Source organism: Drosophila arizonae, chromosome 2 (assembly GCF_054131065.1).
Source record: "Drosophila arizonae isolate 15081-1271.41 chromosome 2, UAZ_ARI_1.0, whole genome shotgun sequence".
In the NCBI taxonomy this organism is placed as follows: domain Eukaryota; kingdom Metazoa; phylum Arthropoda; class Insecta; order Diptera; family Drosophilidae; genus Drosophila; species Drosophila arizonae.
In genome coordinates this window covers 29,438,072-29,457,746 of record NC_142922.1, presented here as the reverse complement: position 1 = coordinate 29,457,746, position 19,675 = coordinate 29,438,072, and the positions used below count along the sequence as shown (strand labels likewise).

Here is a 19,675-nt window from a genome sequence, read left to right as displayed (position 1 = left end):
CTTGTAGATTTGGTGTACTTGCCTATCTTATTTATCAACAATTCAGTAGTGTAGAGGAAAAAGCAAAACGAATATAATAAATCTGTTTATTTACCTTCAAAGAGCCATATTATTATTCGGAAATGAGTTGAATGAGAAGTAGGCTTAATTTAATTGGTTGGACCATTAATTAGGATAAGCACCAGCACACATTAAAAACTTAGGAGACTACAATGTACAATTTTAAAAATGCAAGTGGAATAAGCAAATAATAAGAGGGGTGATTTAAGAAAGCATCTTGCGAATCATATAGTTGAGGATGCCGCCGTTCTGGTAGTAGGTAATATCCACCTCCGTGTCGAATCGCAGTATAGTCTCAAACACAGTTCCATCAGCCTGAAAAGTATGCAAATTAAATAAATTTTCTAAAGCCATTAAGTTCTCTACATACTTCGACTTGAATCTTCTGGCCTGGCTTCAATCCGGTTTCGGGTAGAGCAATGTTGTAGACCTCACGACCGTTCAAGTTAAGTGTCTCAGCGCTTTGGCCAGGCAAGAACTGCAGTGGAATAATGCCCATGCCGACAAGGTTGGAACGATGAATGCGCTCGTATGATTCTGCAATGACAGCCTTCACACCCAATAGGAAGGGACCCTTTGCGGCCCAATCGCGAGAGCTGCCGCTGCCATAGTCCTTGCCAACGACCAGAACCAACGGAGTGCCTTCCTCGCGATAGCGTTCAGCAGCATCAAAGATGTCGAGCTCCTCCTGGCTGGGTATGTGCAGAGTGCGTGGACCGGTCTTTGTGACCAGTTTGTTTACCAGGCGAATATTGGCGAAGGTGCCGCGTGCCATAATGGCGTCATTGCCTCGACGCGAGCCATACGAATTGAAGTCTCGGGGAGTCAAATTGCGTCCAGCGAGGAAACGAGCTGCTGGCGAGTTTCTGGCGATGGAGCCGGCTGGTGAAATGTGATCTGTGGTCACAGAGTCGCCCAAGAAGAGCAAGCAGCGCGCCTTCTGAATGCTCTGCAGCTTAGGGAGCTCTCTAGTCATTCCCTCGAAGAAGGGAGGACGCTTGATGTACGTGGAATCAGCGCTCCATGGATAAAGCTTACCATCAGACACCTTCAGCGTTTGCCAGTCCTCTGAGCCCAATTCAATCTTACCTATGAGCAAGCAAGAGTTATTTCAATATAGTTCAAGAATTTAACGACCAATAGACTTACTGTAGACTTCCTGGAACATGGCCGGAATAACGTGCTTGTTCTCCACTTCCTGAATTTCAGTGCGAGTTGGCCATATATCGCGAAGGAAAACATTCTTTCCATTGCTATCTACGCCCAGAGGTTCCTTCTCAAAGTCAATGTCCACGCGTCCAGCAATGGCATATGCAATCACCAACAATGGACTGGCCAAGTAGTTGGCACGGGTGTTGGGATGAATGCGACCTTCGAAGTTACGGTTGCCCGACAAGACGCCAGCACAGACCAAACCATTCTTTTCAATTGTGTTCACAACGTTCTCCTCAAGGGGACCGGAGTTTCCAATGCAAGTCATGCAGCCGTAGCCCACAATGTCGAAGCCAAGCTTTTCCAAATATGGAATGACGCCTGATTCTTTCAAATAGTAGGTTACGACACCAGATCCAGGCGACAAAGAAGTCTTGATATAGGGCAAAATGCTAAGCCCCTTCTCGACCGCTTTCTTGGCTAGCAAGCCAGCACCCAACATCACGGAAGGATTTGAGGTGTTCGTGCAAGACGTAATTGCTGCAATGACAACGGATCCGTGCTGGAGCTTGTAAGTCTTTCCATCGTCCCACTGGAATTCGCCGCTGGCCGCAAGGGCTTCTGGCGCAATAGCAAATCCCTTGAAGCCGACCTAAAATGTGGCAACAATGAAAACGCTGATTACAAATGTGTACGAAGATAACAGTAGTCATTTGGGCGTTCAATGACCCCGCTCTGTCCGAACTATTTGTAGGTCAGTTTGTTTGCGGAAGCGGCGCGTGAGGCCCCATCGGTGCAGGCCATGCCGGGCCAGGCCCGGGTTCAGAACCCGTTAAAGTCCACTGAGGTGCATTAAAAACAATAGCACTTCACAATTTTAGAAATTCGGCATAAAAATATCGAGCGTGCCAGAAGGTAAAGCGCATTCTCAGCGAATTTTGGTAATAACTAAAACCGATCAGTCGCTGCTGATGCCGCTGCCGCTGGCATAGGAAACTTGATGCGCTGGCAGCGGCCATTGAACGCAACGGTGCTTATAAGAGCTAGATGGCCAACAGCCAGGTTTCAGTTCTGAGTGTTACGTGCTAAGGTCTTGCCAATGCCTGCGGTCCGGCATTTCACAACTAACTGCATTGGTGTGCCCGCTTATGAGGGAATCGCAATCATCAAGCTAACACATCAATGCAATTCGCTGTGAGAGATTGATCCGAGTGATGCAATAGGTCTAACGTTGAAGCAATATCAATTTATATCGAGTTATCTAAGGAAATAGTAGCCGTGATTTTACATTTCAACCTATTACATATCACAGTTGCTGTTTCTTTTAGATAGCTCTTTTGTAAGCAGCCTAACAGTCGGTCGCGTTGCGGTTTTGAACTTGAGATTTGAAATGTGATTAAGGATTTCAATTTATGGGATACACTAAGTTCAGTTTTGTCAGATGTCCAAGCATCACTGGGCTTTGTTTATCTCATAAGAGCGAAATTTGTTCAACTTACGGGACTGGACAGGCACGACTTGAAGTCTTCGGGCATGTTTGAAACAGAAACACGATCGTGCGGCCGTTTGGGTCCCGACACAGAGGTCACTACTGTAGACAGATCCAGGGTGATGCTCTGCAAGTAAGTGCACACACAGATAAGCATTTAGTTGAATTTCAATTATGCAATCAGCTAACCTGCGTGAATATGGGATCTTGAGCTTCATTGGCGTAGTTGCGCAATTGCTGGGTGGCCTTCAGATACTCACGGATGATATCAATTTTCTTCTCGGAGCGATCTAGAGTGGCAATAATTCAATGAGTCGCAAAATAAAGATCTATTTGTATAATCTTACTTGTTTGCTTCATGTAGCCGAGCGTGTTTTCATCAATGGGGAAATAGCCCACGGTAGCACCATACTCGGGACACATGTTACTGATTGTGGCACGATCCGCAATGCTCAGCTCAGCCACGCCTGGGCCATAGAACTCAACGAACTTGCCGACGACACCCAATTGGCGCAGATGCTTGGTAATGGTCAGCACCAAGTCCGTGGAGGTGGCCAAGGGGCTCAGCTTGCCTGTGAGCTTGTAGCCAATGACTTCGGGCAACAGCATGGAGATGGATTGACCCAACATCACAGCCTCAGCCTCAATGCCACCCACACCCCAGCCTAGCACTCCCAAGCCGTTAATCATGGTGGTGTGCGAGTCGGTGCCGACAACGCTGTCAGGATACAGAATTTTGCTGCCATCGCTGGATTCGGCTTCGAAGACGACACGCGCCAGATACTCCAAGTTCACTTGATGCACAATGCCAGAGCCGGGCGGTACAATCAACATATTATTAAAGGCACGGGCACCCCACTGAAAGTCAACGTATATTGTATTTAGAAAATAGTTTGTTAATGTTTATGTAACTCAATATTCACCTTCAGGAAAGTGAAACGTTCCTTGTTTCGCTCGAACTCCAAGTTCTGGTTCTTAGCCAAGGCATCTGGGACGCGGGCAAAGTCGACTTGCACGGAATGATCGATGACCAAATCGGCGGGGCAGATGGGATTGATTTTCTCGGGATTGCCACCCAAATCTAGGACAGCATCACGCATGGCCGCAAAGTCCACAACAGCAGGCACGCCCGTAAAATCCTATTAACATTTTAATAAGTATCAAGTAATCATACAAGGCAAAGTATGCGACGCACCTGCAGAATGACACGAGCTGGCTTGAACGAGACCTCCACATCATTGGAGCCCTGCTTCAGCGCGGGCGTCCAGCTCAGAATGCTCTGTACATCCTTCTCGAGAATATGGAAGTTGTCGCAGTTGCGCACCGCAGACTCCAAAAGTACACGAATCGAGTAGGGCAGCTGGTCTGTAAGCCAATTAGATTATTTTTCTGACGATTACATGTAACGCACAACAATTTTGTTTGTCCAAAGAAACAGATAGCGAGCACTTATCAGGCAATAATAGGTTTCTTTGACGCGATTGTTTTTTCCTTTGTGATTGGGTAACAAATCTAGCCTCAACAGCTCTCACCGCAGGCGGCTAGAAACACGCGTCGCACTTTAAAACATTCCGCCCCTATGGAGATGCATAGGGAGCTCACACACACGCACACATATACAAATTATGTTTTTACACTCGCATGTCTAAGGCATCAGGCCACGAAATCGTCCGATATCAGCAGTTTGAATTTGTCTTGTTTCTACTGATAAGTGTCTACTACATAATACAAGAGCTTTATTAACGCACAATCTAGTGTAGTTGGGCCTTATCAGAGCTCGCCGGTCTCGTCGTGTGCCTGACAGTCACAAATGAACTTTGCCGATCTCTGCCATCGGTTCGCCTCCTCTGTAACATTAATAACTTTCGCTTTCAATTAAGTGCTAGGTATGCATTGGAAAGCTGAGGTGGAAAAGCCGCCCGAGCCTCACCTATCGACTGCTACTGCTTCGACTTGCAAATTAAAGCGGCCACTGTTGGGGGTCAAACTTCAAATCGTCGCTTTATGCATTAAATATGTGGCTCTACATACATATATACATATGTAGGTATTTCGGTAGGTATGTCTTTAGAAAACCTGTTACCACGTTACCGTATGACTTACCATATTTGTTATCAATGGAAGCCAGATCAAAGTACTTGTACACGGTACCATCCTTAGTGAAGGATTTCTCGAATTGCGCAAATGGATTAGCACCTGTAATAAAGTATGTGCCCTTATGAGTAATTATGTAACATTCCAAACTAGCTTTATACTATAAGTACGACTTACCAGACATTGTTGTGCTTTCTAATTCAGAGAGATTTAACCTGAACAGCGGGCGTTTACTTTGTGGAATGAACAAGTTTTGGAGGCCCTACCACTAATATGTTGTGTGTGCGTGTGTATGTTTTAGTTACTATTCACGAATGTGAAAAAATACCAAGTATCAATTTTGGCGATACTTAATCTATTGCCAGCTGATAAGATATGTGTCACGAAATTAATGTTTTTGTCGGCAAATAGTATACTATACTATATAATACTATATGAAATAAATAATTATTGAAAATGTATTTCTAGTTAATGACATAATTTTATAACAATTCATCTTGACTGTTGCTTCAGCTGATCAGCGTACCCTCTTGAAACCTGTTGATTCGATATTTTTCTGAAGCAAAAGTGTGACAGTATTTGCGATGAGTAAGTGGCAAATCAAATTCGCTCCTCTCTAATTCGTTTTTTGTTAATGCTCGCACGTTGTTTGTTGGGTTTGATTAATATTGATAATTACCATAAAAATGAACAAAACAAATACTGAAAATGATGCCAAAGTTAAATTACGAGAGATGCATTGCAAATTCAATCCGCTCTCCCGCTGCGATGGCTCCGTCATGTACAGCCAAGGTTTGTTACTGTTGCTCGTGTTTTGCTAGAATGCCGGTTGAGACATTCTATTTGTAGGTGCCACAGTTGTTATTGCCGCCGTGCTCGGTCCCATCGAGGTGAAGACACAGAATCTGAGCATTGAAGGTAGCTACCTCGAGTGCAACTATCGGCCCAAAGCAGGCTTGCCACAGGTGAAGGAGCGCATTCGCGAGGCAGCCATACGAGATGTGTTGGAACTGGCGCTTCTGAGTGAAGCTTATCCGCGGGCGAAAATGTCATTACAGGTGCAGGAACTAGAGGATCGTGGAAGCGTAAGGAGTCCATATTGTATTTAGGAAATGATTATCTTAACAATTATATTGCAGATAGACGCGTGCGCTTTGAATGCAGCCTGTCTAGCCATGCTTATTGGAGGCTTGCCCTTGAAGTACAGCTTTGCGGCCGTGCACTGTATCATCAATGAAAAAGGCGATTTTATTCTAGACCCTGAGGAAAGTGAGACGCAGCATCAGAAAGCCAGCTTTACATTTGCCTTTGATTCTGTGGATGGAGACCTGCTGTTGGTGCAAACAAAAGGCGCCTTCAAGATTGCGCAGTTCAATGATATCGAATGTATTTGCCGCCAGGCCAGTGCCGAGATCTTTGACTTCTATCGGAGTAACATAGCCAAATATCATAGCAGAGAGGATCAACCCGCGGCGACTATAGAAAGCGCCCGTAGTGAACTGCCAATGGAAACGTGATGTTCAATAATTAAGTTCGATTAAAACTACTCTTCTGAGACATTTCTTTATTCAACTTTTGCTGCTGTGGTAATGTCCGATGCTGCTGAGGTGCAGAGGTATGCCCTTCAGGACTTGCGAGTTGGATTCCACGATGCGTGCAACCACGAAATCGCCCACACTTATATCTTTCGCGGGCTCATTCGCATTGGCAGTGGGTAGAGCTGCTGCGGGCACAATTACTTTAATATTGGCATCGTTGCGCCCAAACCAGTGACTGTCGGACCGCTTGCTCTTGCCCTCGATTAGGATGAGTTGCTCCTGACCTTCGAAACGTTTGTGCAATTTGGTGGCCCCTTCTCGGAATGCCTGCACCATGCGTTTCAGTCGATCGGTCTTAACTGCTGTTGGAACATCATCCACATAGCGTCTGTGCGCCGTGGTTTTCTCGCGCATGCTGTACGCGAACAGAAACGCCACGTTATACTGCACGATTTCGATGAGGGAAATTGTATCCTCGAATTCGGCCTCCGTTTCACCACAGAAGCCGCAAATAAAGTCACTGGACAAGCCCACATTGGGCAGGATTTGACGAATGTGCTCTACCAGCTGGAGGTAGGCTTCGCGAGTATAGCCACGGCGCATTCTTGCTAGAACGGCCGAGTTGCCTGACTGGGCGGGCAGATGGAGTTGCTTACACACATTAGGATAGTCGCGAATGACGCGCAGTACTTCGTCAGAGAAGTCTTTGGGATGTGGCGATGTGAAACGTATACGCATTTCAGGCACAGCCTCAGCTACACTTTGCAGCAGCACTGAGAATGGTAATCCGCCAGTTTTAGGCTTGTAAACCGTGCTGAAGCCCGGTGCCGTATTGCCAACAGCTTTGGTCGAATTTTCTGAAGTCCTATCTCTATAGGAATTGACATTTTGACCCAGCAGCGTCACCTCCTTGACGCCCTGCTCCTGCAGTGTCCGCACCTCGTGCACGATTGAATCGAGCGGCCGCGAGCGTTCGCGACCACGTGTGAAAGGCACGATGCAGTAGGTGCACATATTGTCACAGCCACGCATGATCGAGACGAAGGCAGTGGGCGAATCCGAGTTTAAGCGCACGGGCATGACATCCGCATAGGTCTCGTCCAGAGACAGTAAGACGTTGATGGCCGAGTTGCCATAGTGGCGAGCAACGGCCAACAGTCTCGGTAGATCTTTGTAGCTGTCTGGACCGGCAATCACATCCACGCATTGCTCCTGCTCCAGCAGTTTCTCCTTCAATCTCTCAGCCATGCAGCCAAGTATTGTCAATTGCAGCGGGGCTCGCTTTGAGCCGCGCTTCTCCTTTAACGCTCGCAAGTGACGCAGGCGATTCCATATCTTCTGTTCGGCGCCCTCGCGCACAGCGCATGTAACAAGCATCACGACATCTGAATTGGCAACATCTTCACTTCGCTGGTAGCCGTGCTCCTTCAGAATGCTCCACACGACCTCCGTGTCGTTCGTGTTCATCTGGCAGCCATATACTTCGAAGTGCACCCGCCTTCCATGACCATTGAAGTCTATTGCATTCAGGTAAGGTATCTCATTGCTAACGGCATCCGAGGTCTCCTCCTCCCTTAGCTTCCGCTGGGTTTTCACAGTAAAAAAGTCTCTCAGACCCGGTCCGCGTTCTATGCGCTCAACGAACGTTTCACGTGTGTTGCTTTTGGCAGGTTTATTAGTTGACGTCTGTGTAGCTGAGTTTCCTGTAACTGGAACAGCTGCTGTAACTGTGGCAGCATTGCCTTGTTGGCGCCAGTGCTGACGCAGGCAGCTATTGACTATCTGCCAGCGTACCTTCATTGCAGTTTTATTTAAACCGAATCCATTGTTTTGTAAATTATGTCACAAGTTTGCTAAGCAAAGTTTTTTTGTGAAACATCGATAGCACTCTATTTTGAAATTGTAAGAGCGAAAAAATGACGATACTGCTTATCGATATTTAACGGCGATTGCTTCACAATAAGTAAAATGAAGATATTTCATAATAGAGAATTTAGTTAGCATAATTATTATTCAATATGTATTTTACATCAATGGCGTTATCAATGTATGTCTGGTGCATTAGAAACACAGTTAAAAATCACTGTCAGTATATAAATATATCGATGTATTTACGCAAATACAGTTTGAGATTCAATGGGAAATTCAGTATGAGACTTGACCGCTAGAGGCCGCTTTATAGTGTAAAAATGTCAATACATTTTAGTTCATATAATTTAGTTCATAATATAAGCGCTAGAGTGAATCAGATATTGTAGAAGTATAAAATAGTGTACCAACTGTCCGATAGATGGCATTATAGACAATTGATACAAATATTTGTTGCATAAAGAGTCTTGTTTGGCCATTATTGCAGATTCCTTTCCTGCGCAATAGAAATTAATTATTTAAGTTTTTTTTCATGAGGACAATTATTATATTTTATGATATATCGAAGAACCAATTTGTCGTTGTGGCTGGCTTTAGAGGGTCCGCAGCAGTTGCATAAATACACAGAAGATGGCGCGACCTCTGGCTGCGCCATCTATTAATAAGCGAGTTCCATCCTTCAAAGATATCTTCTCCGATCTCTTTTGAATATAATCATTTTAAGTCCACGGAGTGTAATAATTGTGTATGGAATTCTATATATAGGAAAATATATATGTACCGTGGTCATATAATCCATTTATAATAGTGACTATAAGAAAATGTTTTACTAAATTAAATTAAATTTAGATTCAATCTGATTGTGGCTCAGCTTTCTTATTTTGTGTATTTATATGAACGACACCCAAACACGACGGTCTATTTGTTAATCAGGAATTTTCGACTAGGATCCACTAGTCTATATTTATATTAATAACTATAACAAACACAGAAAAAAATTAAAAAATGAATTCATTTAAGAGCAAATACAGAAAGCATGCAATTCCTTAAAAATTGACAATAAGTGCGGCATAAATATATTTGTATATTATGAGGGTCTTTGTTTGTATGGGAGATGTTGGTCTGCTCGTACATAATTCAAACTAATTTAATTGTAATGAAGTCAATATGGAGCTGGTTAAATAAACGTGTTGCTATAACTGTAATGCATTCGAGTTTGTTTTGCAAAGACAAACAGAAACGGAAGCAGAGGCAGCGAGTGAGAGAGAGAGAAAGAGATGCATTGACAGGACAGGGACAGAGAGAGATACATACACAGATACAGATGCAGAAAAGACCACACATTTGGGGGCGGGCAGTTATCCGGCCTCATTATGAGCTTATCGTGGTCGAGTTAATAATGCACTGGCGAGAAGAGGCAGAGCCCGGTGCAAACCAGGCCAAGTCCACAGCCAGGTCCACATTGATGCTTTGCGGCTTTGTGGGCCAATAACTGAATAATTGCGTCAGCAAGTCGTAAATAGCAGCGGGCTGGCTGGGCTGGCTTGGCCAAGTTGCACAACTACCAAGTGGGCCAAGTTGGCCAAGTTGGCAACTCGGTTTGGATTTACAAGGCTCATATATATGTGTATAGGTATGTATATAAGGATATGCGGGTGGGCGTGGCGTCTGGCATATTTGTAAAGACTTACTGGCAAAATATTTTAATGAAAATGAAATGAAAATTCCGCTTTTGGCCAAAAGAATTTCGTAATTACAGCGAAAAAATTCGGTAATTAAATTCATGAAGTTTTTGGCACTGCGCAGCGAAGCGTTTGCAATTTTCAGCTCCCAGGAGAGGACCCCAAGCATCTGTAAGTGGGATCCTTTGCGTGCGTGTGTGTGTGTATCTGTGTGTGTGCGTCTGACCGCCCTGTTGGTTAAGCATTTTCTTGTGTTTTGTCGGCACTTTTCCGCTAAAGTTATTTTCGCATGGGCTTCGCATCTGCTATAAATCTTGGCGCCGAAGTTTCACTGCTCCACTGCTCCACAGCCCGGACTGGGGAGTCTCTGTGTGGTGTGGTGGGGTGTGCTGTGGTGGGGCGGATAAAGATGGAGCCACGCAGCCTAAGCTGACTTGGCTATTTCGCTCAGCGTATTCCGGATTGGTCGCAATTTTAAAAGTCCTGTCAATAATAATTCAGCTCCTCGACTTTTCCTGCTTATGATAATTGTTTATGCTCCGCTCAGTTCTTGCAATTAATCCGACAAGTTTGCTCTCCAACACGCACAGCTCGCCAGCGGTTATCCAATCAGAGATTAAGGAAATTGCCAAGAGTTTTATTTACGGATGAATGACTGCCTCAATGCTGCAATGCATGGCAGAACTATTGTGAGTTGATTAGGTGCAGATCCCTGCGTAAATGGCAGAAATGCAATAGAAGTGCTAGAATACCCAAAGTAGTCTTAAGTACACAGTATGCGTTGCCCTTGCTCTAATATATTCATTAGATAGATTTCAAAAAGCCCAATCAATGGCGACTCAGCTCGTCGCCGTGATCAAGAATATAGCTATGAGGTATGAATCAGGAATATACTTCCGGAATATACTGCCACGCATCCTTCTGCCTGCTACATGCATCAACTAAAACCACTTTGCATGTTCAATGGGTTCAGAGTATACAAATAAATAATAAAGTAGGGCGTCTGAGCACTAAACGTTGGATCAAAAATTAAGACTGAGTGACTCAATATCGACGTCTAACTTAACATATTCAAAATCAATATATATTAAACTTATGTTAATAAATAAATATGTATATTTTTAGCAATATATATTAATCCTAATATAAGTTCTCACTTGTTTGTAAAATATGGAGTTTATCATAGAGTTTTTTGTTTCCAACAGTACTAATACTACTATTACTACTATTGCTACTACTATTGCTGCTCTTCTAGCTCTGCTTGTATTTTGCAATGAAATCTCTTGAATATGCAACTTGACGCTGTCGGAGGTTGCTTGAACAATATTATTGTATCTTTGTTTCAGCTTGAGTATTGAATGAGAACACTCAAGGCAAGCCTCCTGTAATTCAACTGATACACCGTAATTATATATCTATATTTGATTTTTGTTTTTAGTTTCATAATTACAGTTTAGTACAGTAGAATCCGGCTATAACGATTCCGCTTACAGCGTCCTTACAGTTATTGCGACGAAAGCTCTGACCTCCAGATAAACTTATATGAGCAAACTTATGTGGCTAAGGCGTCTTGAGCGTCGTTATAACCGGATTCTGCTGTAATTGCATAATTAAATGCAGCAATATTTATAAATGTAAGAATTTGAAATCAGCAACTGAAATTTCCATTTATACCATCTGCCATGCCTTCATACCACTTACATTTTGTTCATCTTAATAATAATTCAATCGAAAGTGAAATATTGTTAACTCAACTATTTTACCTTAAGGATGGTTCATGTTTATACTATATGGATATATTCTATGGCAATAATAAAATCTTATCAAACACAGTTTGTTCATGAAATTCTTTAGTTAATTTTATTGTAATTATTATCGATTGCAAGTTAAATAGTGAACTATTTTATCTTTGGGACGATATACAAATATAGCAATAATATAAATTGTTAACTTGAATTCACTTTCACTTTTGCTTTGGCTCCTGATTGGCTTAGCCAAACAAACTCCCGCCGGCTACTTTGCAGCTGCCTCCCTGCATGCCTCCCCCCGCCCCTTTGCGACGGCTATGGCCAACATCCGACCAAAAGCGGCACTTGAGGCGCCATAACGTGGCTGTACGCATAATGATCCCCTGAATGGCTCAATGCGTGCCCGTGTCCGTCCCCCGCCGTAGCCGTAGCCGTAGCCATTGTCGTAGCCGTGGCCTTAAAAGTACCAAAACATTGCTTACAGATTTCCACATTTTCGGAAAACGATTCGCTGCCTCTGGCTCCCTTGGCCCGTCTGGATTGGGGGCGGCTGGGAGTGGCTGCACAGTGGTGTTAACGGCACTGCTGAGAGTAATTCGCTATTCAAAACAAAGCAACGGGGGCGACAAAAAAAAAAAAGGAAACCCAATGTTAATAGAAAACTGTGCGCTGCCGTCGTCATTGTCGTTAAATTGAAATTGTCGCGCAAATAAAAATTTGCATATTTTAGCATTGATTTTGTGGCGCGCTCAGCTCGCTGTCTGCAGCCGGAGCCATGTGGCAGTCCCGTTTGCGAGGCCCTTGGGAGACGCGTCGTATGCGCAATGTTTGAGTGCAGTCAATAAATTTTGGCTAAAATCGCAAAAATTGCTCAAATTAATTACAAAACAGTGCATAAAACACACACACACACACACACACACACACACACACACACACACACACACACACACACACACACAGACAGACAGTAAACTATGCTGCATGCCATGGTTAAGGCGCATGGACGGACGGGGCGTGGCATCGAGACCTCATTACTGCCTGCCAGTTCCAGTTGCTGTCCATACTAAATCCTGGCGCTGTCACAATAAAATCCACTCAAGCTAAACATACGTCAGCAGTGACGAGCAGCAGGCCGAGGTCAACTCGGAGGCTGAGGCCAAGAGCCAGGCGTATGGCGTGTCTGGGTCGGGCACTGCTCCAGCTGAGTTGAGTCCGTCTCCAAGGCGAGCTGCATAAATTTATGCGCTGCTCCTCTGAGGCTGAGCAGGAATAAAAAGAGGCAAAAGCTGCGCCCCTGTCGCCGACTCGAAGCGAAGGCGCTGGCTGCAATACAAAGCGGCTCATTGATTTATTTACGAGCTCAGCTGATGTTGACCAGCCGACCCAGCCCGACTGACCCACCCTGCCACAGTGGGCGTGACCGGCCGTACGTAAAGTGCAATATCCAGTGAAACATCTGAATGTATGAAGTGAAATTAATTATGTTTTATAGGCTATTTTATTCCTTAAGGAGAGAGAGATTTCGGAAATCTTGCTTGAACAGGGCTGTCCATATTCGACGGAGCCATCGGCCCACATTTATCGGACTTATATACATTTTTGTTTTAAATCAAAGAAAAACCCGATGATAATCGCTTTATTTGGTTCATATAACTTGTTGACTATGATATCTCTCATATGGCCGGCTTGAGTGAAAATATATAGACAAGATGGACCCGTCGAATATGGACAGCCCTGAATGTCTACAGCTGTATTAAATAAGCAGACATTATGTTGCTATTCCTCTCAATCAACGCTAGTGATGACAAAAATCAAATGTATGTATTCGATTATTGAAACATCCTTAATCATTAATCAAATAATCTTTTTTATAGTTTTTTTTTTTTTTTTTTTTTTTTTTTTTTTTTATAATATATTGTATTGTTAATGAATTTGTTAAATGCTCAACAAAAATATGTAAATATTTCATTTATTAAGTTTAGAATTCAGAAACAAGAACTTCAAAAGATCTGTGGTGTTCAATCTCTGCCCCCTTTTGAAATAATCGATTATGGTTGCAATTAATCGCAAACCAAGCAAAATAATCGATCTGCGTGTATCATACGACTAATCCTGCCATCACTAGTCAACGCCTTCCTTTACAATGAATCAATTGACCTTTTAGAGTAATCTTTGAATAAAATACGACCTGAATCCAATTGGATCTAATTACTTAGTAACGTATAAAAAGATAGATCTATAGATCTTATAAGAGTGAACTTTACGAAATATTCCATTGCCTGCTCTCTTAGCTGGCCCCACTGTGCCCTAGGAGCTGCGCCTCACAGAGAGGAGGCTCGCCGTCTTTGTTGCTCTGCTTTGTGAACTTACATAAACTGAGTTGGGCCTCGACTGGGGCGGCTACTCCTTTGGCTTGGCTTGGTTGCCCCTCCCGGATCGTAGATCTCGAAGAGCAATGGCGCTTGACACTCAATATGCTCAGGCGGGGGCGCCTCAATATTTATGTTGCGATGCGTTGAGCAGCTTTAAAGGCTCTGTGTTGCCTGGTAACTTTCATTGTCACGTGGCAGTAATTACCGGTGTTGCAGACGCACACACAGACACACACACACACACACATGGACATGGCTTTGAACTGCACGCCAGTCAACACTCGGGAGGAGGCTCAGCTCAGCTCAGCTCAGCAGGCAGCTCCCTGGGCAGCCGTGTCGCATGGCGTCGCGACGCGCTTTACAATTTCAATTCATTGAATTTTAACGGCGCCTACAACAGCAACGCATGCCCGCCCTCTCTTCCTCTCTCTCTCCCTCTCTCTCTCTCTCTAGTCTCTGGCCTGCTGCGTGGCTGGCCTTAACCAAACTTTGTAAAACGTTGTGTGCAACATTTGGCGAGTGTCCTGCTGCCTGCTGCCTGCTGACTGCCAATTGGCAACTGGCTGACTCCGACTGCAGCCGGCCTTTGTCAATATCCATTATAGCCATCACGAGTGTGAGTGTGTGAGTGTGTGTGTGCGTGTGTGTGTGGGTCGACTGCCCGGGAAGTTGTAGCCGGAGTCAGAGTGAGCCCCGATATTAAAACGTGTTTTATCACGCGCCACCATTTCGCGGCCGGGTATTCATTCCAATTGCGGCCAGATTGCACTTTTCAAGTGCCTGTTAATGCATTTGGCCCGCACGGCTGTCGCCTCCTGCCTGCCACCTCCTGCCTGCTGCGTGCCGTTGGCCAAGTTAAAGCTGCGCCACTTTTGCTTAATTTCTAGTCACAAATTCAAATTACACAAGAACGAGCTGAAAATGTCAACAAAAACGAAAGAAAACGAAAAAAAAACAAGTAAGAAAACTCTAGTCGAGAGTGCTCGACTAGATACTACCCTGAACCCAACAAATAAAAATGCTCATTTAGTATGGCTGAAATTTCAATTTCGATGTATTTAAAAATATAAATAAAATACCAAACTCATTTAATAAAATATAAAAATATTTTGAAATAATTAAAAAAAAATTAACATCAGTTGCATCGACCGGGATTCGAACCGCGACTCCTCGGTCGAGCGTCATGCTGCTAACACACTAGGCCACCTCACTCCTGCTAGTGGCGCTGGCAAAACTCAAATAGATTCACTGCTGCAGCGCCATCTACCAAAACTAAATGAAACTAACTGCTGATGTGATTCTAAGAATCTGCTAGAATAACCAAACTATTAAAAACGCACATAAAGTATAGTTAAAATTTCAATTTCGGTGTATTTAAAAATATAAATTAAATAGAAAACGTATTTATGAAAATATAAAAATATTTTGAAACAATTTAAAAAAAAAACATCAGTGTTGCACCGATCGGGATTCGAACCGCGACTTCTTGATCGAGCGTCATGCACCTAACACACTAGGCCACCCCACTCCTGCTGGTGGCGCTGGCAAAACTCAAATAGATTCACTGCTGCAGCGCCATCTACCAAAACTAAACGAAACTAACAGCTGATGTGATGTATTTGTTGTAGCTGCTGCACGTGCGTTTGTTAATTGGCCAAATATTTGATTATTTTTTATTAATTTTTGACTGAACGGAATTTAATGAAACTTTCAGCATATGATCTACATATTATATTGAATATTTGAGAAATTTGAAAAAAGAAAAATCATTCACAATTAGCTATAGAGGCACCTGATTTGAACTTGAATGTTTTTACTCGATAAAAACATAACGGGATGATTTATCGAATTTTAAAAGCAAACTCGACGTCCGCGCTGTATATACGGTCATTTTAAAAAAAAATTCAAGTCTCTAGCTCTTATATCTTCGGAAATCGACGCGTTCAAACATACGGACAGACGGACAGACGGACAGACGGACAGACGGACAGACGGACAGACAGACAGACGGACAGGGCTAAATCGACTCAGCTCGTCGCCCTGATCAAGAATATATATACTTTGTGGGGTCTGCCACGCCTCCTTCTGCCTGTTACATACATTTCAACAAAACCATTATACCCTGATTTCCCATTTTCAATGGGTTCAGGGTATAAAAAAGAAATCAACGGAAAGGGTTGATGGGAAGCTTTGTGCACATTCCGGGCAGCAGCTGCCGCTGTTGCTTGTTGTCCTTTGCCGCCATTTTGTGCGTGTCGTGTGTTTCCCATCTCTATCTCTATAGCTCCCCCTCTCTCTCTCACTCTCTCTCTCTCTGTGTGCTTGTAACATTTTCGTTTTGCAATTTCATTAAATTCCAGCATCCGCCATAAATCTTCCACTCTTCAGCACGGCTTCTGTGCTTTGAAGCGATAAAGGTACGTCTGGCACTGTGATGGCTGGCCCCGAAATGCCAAAAGCAACAGCAACAACAACAACCAGCATTGGTTTTATATTGGGCCACACACACACACACACACGCACACACACAACAAGAACACACAAAATGGCCGTTGAAGTGGTTGAAAGCGATTACGTTGAATACCAAAGGTTGATGTGTGTGTCTGTGTGTGTGTGTGTGCGTGTGTGATGGTCTGTGTCCCGTTACTGTTTAAATGTTGTATGAATGAGCTTTTTTTGGGGGACAAACTGAGCAACAGCAGTCGAGAGTTATGTGGGGTCTCCTTTTGGGGTTTTGCGCTCGAACTACTCAAAAGTTGTGTTGTGCAGTGTAAAACATAAACATGGGTTAGTTACACCAGCACACGGCCTATTAACTCCTACTCCCTGGCTCGCCAGCTGCCATGTGTCAGCCCCTTAAAGCTGCCCCATAAACATACTAAATACCCAATAGGCTGAGACATCATAACTGCGAAATGCCTCAACGAAGCTTTTCCCCTTCCTGCTGCATCTCCCTCAGAGTCTAGAGCGCAGTTAAAGTCCTTCCTCAATCTTTGCAAGCGCCTTGGTCAGCCAGCGCGCCAACGCTCGCTTAATGCCTTGCCAAAGCTCTTGGCCGACTTTGTCCAGGGCTCAAGACTGAACTGAATGAACCGCAGCTGTTTTGGCCCATTTGCCACTTATTAAACTGAAACATTCGCCGTTGCTGCTGCTACCCCTGCTACTCCTGCTGCTGCTGCTACTCCTGATGCTCCTGCTGCAGTTAAGCATTTCTGCAACCACCGAGCGAGTTATTATTGTATTCTCTTTTTTTTTTTTTACATTTCACATTCTTTGGCTGACTTTGCCCAAGTAAATATTGCCAGAGCATTCCTCAGGCGAGCGACACACCCACATCTCAATACGCTACAATTTGCTGCTTTGTGAATTCATTAATTTATAAATTTTCATATTATTTTCAGTAGTTTTACATATTATTTGGCATTGTATGGGGTCACCCTATAGAAGGAGTATAGTCTTATATAATAATAAAAAAGATAATATTGCATAACATTTCATTACATTACAGTGCATAAGGTTAAATTATATTATTCATTACTCGCACCTCGTAGGGCTGATAATATCATTTTGGATGATCCACGATCTCAGACAGTTGACTTAACTTCAGTTGTCACATTCTTTGCTTCCAGTTGTAAAACTCTTGAGCTCCCGTGAAAATGCCAAGTCTGCAGCTTCAATAGTAGCAAAGCACTTTGCATATGGACAGACAGGTGTATGGGTACCGATAGTCCAATGAACATGCGGACGGACATTGCTCAATATATCTTCAGTGTGTTTTCTAAGAGGATAATTATAGCTATTTTCCAATTATAGAAAATATGAGTATAATAATATAGAATAATAATAATAAATAATATTTAATTTGTTGAATATTAATTAATTCACGCACGTATTTCAAATCATTTGTTAAACCTTCATGCCGTCCTTAAATACGCAAGGAATGTCGGCATTTCAATAAGAATACACAACACACCACTTCTATATAAATAAATGTAGATCAATTATTATTAAATTGTCTAATAATACGAACACACAAATACATAACAAATATAAAAAAGGGGTTTCAATATTATTCATTAAAGGCAATTATAAAAATTAATAATTTCTATAAAATTATCAAATATATTCTGTAAATATGTACTTTGGAGCATTTCAGAATTCAAACATGCATCATTCTATATTTAAGGCAATTTAAATAATTAAGGCAATACAAATTGTTAATAATATATTACATTATTTTTAAATTGTTTAATAATATAATTCGATAGATAAATTATGAAATACTTCCGAATGAACTAATGTAATTAATTACTAATTGTAATTCAGAATTCAGAAATTCCACATTCTATACTTTTAAGAATTATACAAATAATGAAGGTAGCCGAACTATATAAATAAATAAATTTCAGAATACATATATTGCTTAGATTCTTTACTTAATGCAGTTATTTTTTCACTTAATATAAAATTAATGTAGTATAAATAAATTATTGTTAAATAGCATAAGAGTACGAACTTATAGATGAAATCTGGAATGCTTTACATTGAACTTGTGTAAATACTTCCTTGCATACGTTAACCGTATAACTGTATAATACTACAAATTCATACTTCCTTGCATATGTTAACCGTTAGGGCACTTCAGAATTTATTTAAGGCAATTATGAATAGTATGTACAAATTATTATTAAATTGTATAATATACGAATTCATATTTCTTTGCATAAGTTAACCGTTAGGGCATTCCAGAATTCATCTACGGCCTCCACTTAAAATGCTAGCTCTTATTTTGTATCGCAGCTCTCTATATAAATATATTTTTTAATTCGTTGCTGCTGGAGCTGGAGCTGGAGCTGGAGCTGTTGTTGGTTGACAATTTTATAAGCCATCGTCGTCTCCTCTGACCCGGCTGTCTCTGCTGTCGCAGCTGTCGCTGCCGTCTTTGCTGTCGCTGGCGCTGGCGCTGGTTGTTGTTGGAGCCGCAGCTCGTGGCACTATAATTGAATGTCTCAGGTGTTTTGTCAGACAGTGCTTAAGCCTTTGCCGGGATTTTCTTCTATGGCAGGGCCCGAATGATTCTTTGGGTCGTGCTGCAAATGATTGCGCCTCTTAAAGCCCTTAAAGTGTTGCATGTTTTTTTGCCAGTTGGGGTTGGGTGGGGGGTTGGGGCTGGGTCGCGTGTGACATTCAAATCCGCGCTGTTTCACTGCCTGGCCCGCCTAATTAAAACATTCATCTTCATTTTCACCTTTTGCCTAATTAATTCACACAAAAATCAACTAAATTAATATGAAAAGAGCCAAAGAAGCTGCCAAGTTGCTGACCAGGTCCCAGGCCCAGGCCCCACATCCATTGCCATTGTTGTTGTTGTTGCTGTTGCTGTTGCCTTTCGGACGCTAACGAGAATTAATGGTTTGCAGTGTGGCACACAATTACGACAACGAAAATCTTAGGTAAGCAGCAAAATTGTCACCACGCGCAGCAAAAACCTTAGCTACGTAATTGGCTTTGTGTAAGGGTGGGGGTGGCTGGGTGGCTGGGTGGCTGGAGTGGGCAGGGGTGGGTGGGTGGTTGGCTGCCAGTGTCAAAAACTGCTCAATTTACGTGTCGTGAAATTAATTTATGCCCAATGCAATAACCTCGCCAACGTCAATAAAATACATTACAA

The 19,675-nt window shown here is 42.9% G+C and overlaps 3 protein-coding genes across 3 annotated transcripts; 1 reads left to right on the top strand and 2 right to left on the bottom strand.

The window, feature by feature from the left end:
• Positions 1-72: 72 nt before the first annotated feature.
• On the bottom strand, positions 73-5,221 carry Irp-1B (Iron regulatory protein 1B). Its single transcript, XM_018018269.2, has 10 exons — positions 4,973-5,221; positions 4,805-4,897; positions 3,897-4,066; positions 3,625-3,840; positions 3,049-3,559; positions 2,891-2,991; positions 2,712-2,828; positions 1,210-1,864; positions 431-1,149; positions 73-375 (listed from the first exon to the last, which is right to left on the bottom strand). Exons 1-10 carry the CDS (start codon positions 4,977-4,979, stop codon positions 265-267), a joined length of 2,700 nt encoding a protein of 899 aa, XP_017873758.1. The 5' UTR covers positions 4,980-5,221; the 3' UTR covers positions 73-264.
• A 156-nt stretch (positions 5,222-5,377) lies between these two features.
• On the top strand, positions 5,378-6,367 carry Rrp46 (exosome complex component Rrp46). Its single transcript, XM_018018279.2, has 3 exons — positions 5,378-5,587; positions 5,645-5,880; positions 5,935-6,367. Exons 1-3 carry the CDS (start codon positions 5,482-5,484, stop codon positions 6,310-6,312), a joined length of 720 nt encoding a protein of 239 aa, XP_017873768.1. The 5' UTR covers positions 5,378-5,481; the 3' UTR covers positions 6,313-6,367.
• Positions 6,340-8,244, bottom strand: LOC108621123 (CDK5RAP1-like protein). Its single transcript, XM_018018270.2, has one exon. It carries the CDS (start codon positions 8,131-8,133, stop codon positions 6,364-6,366), a length of 1,770 nt encoding a protein of 589 aa, XP_017873759.1. The 5' UTR covers positions 8,134-8,244; the 3' UTR covers positions 6,340-6,363.
• Positions 8,245-19,675: the final 11,431 nt, after the last annotated feature.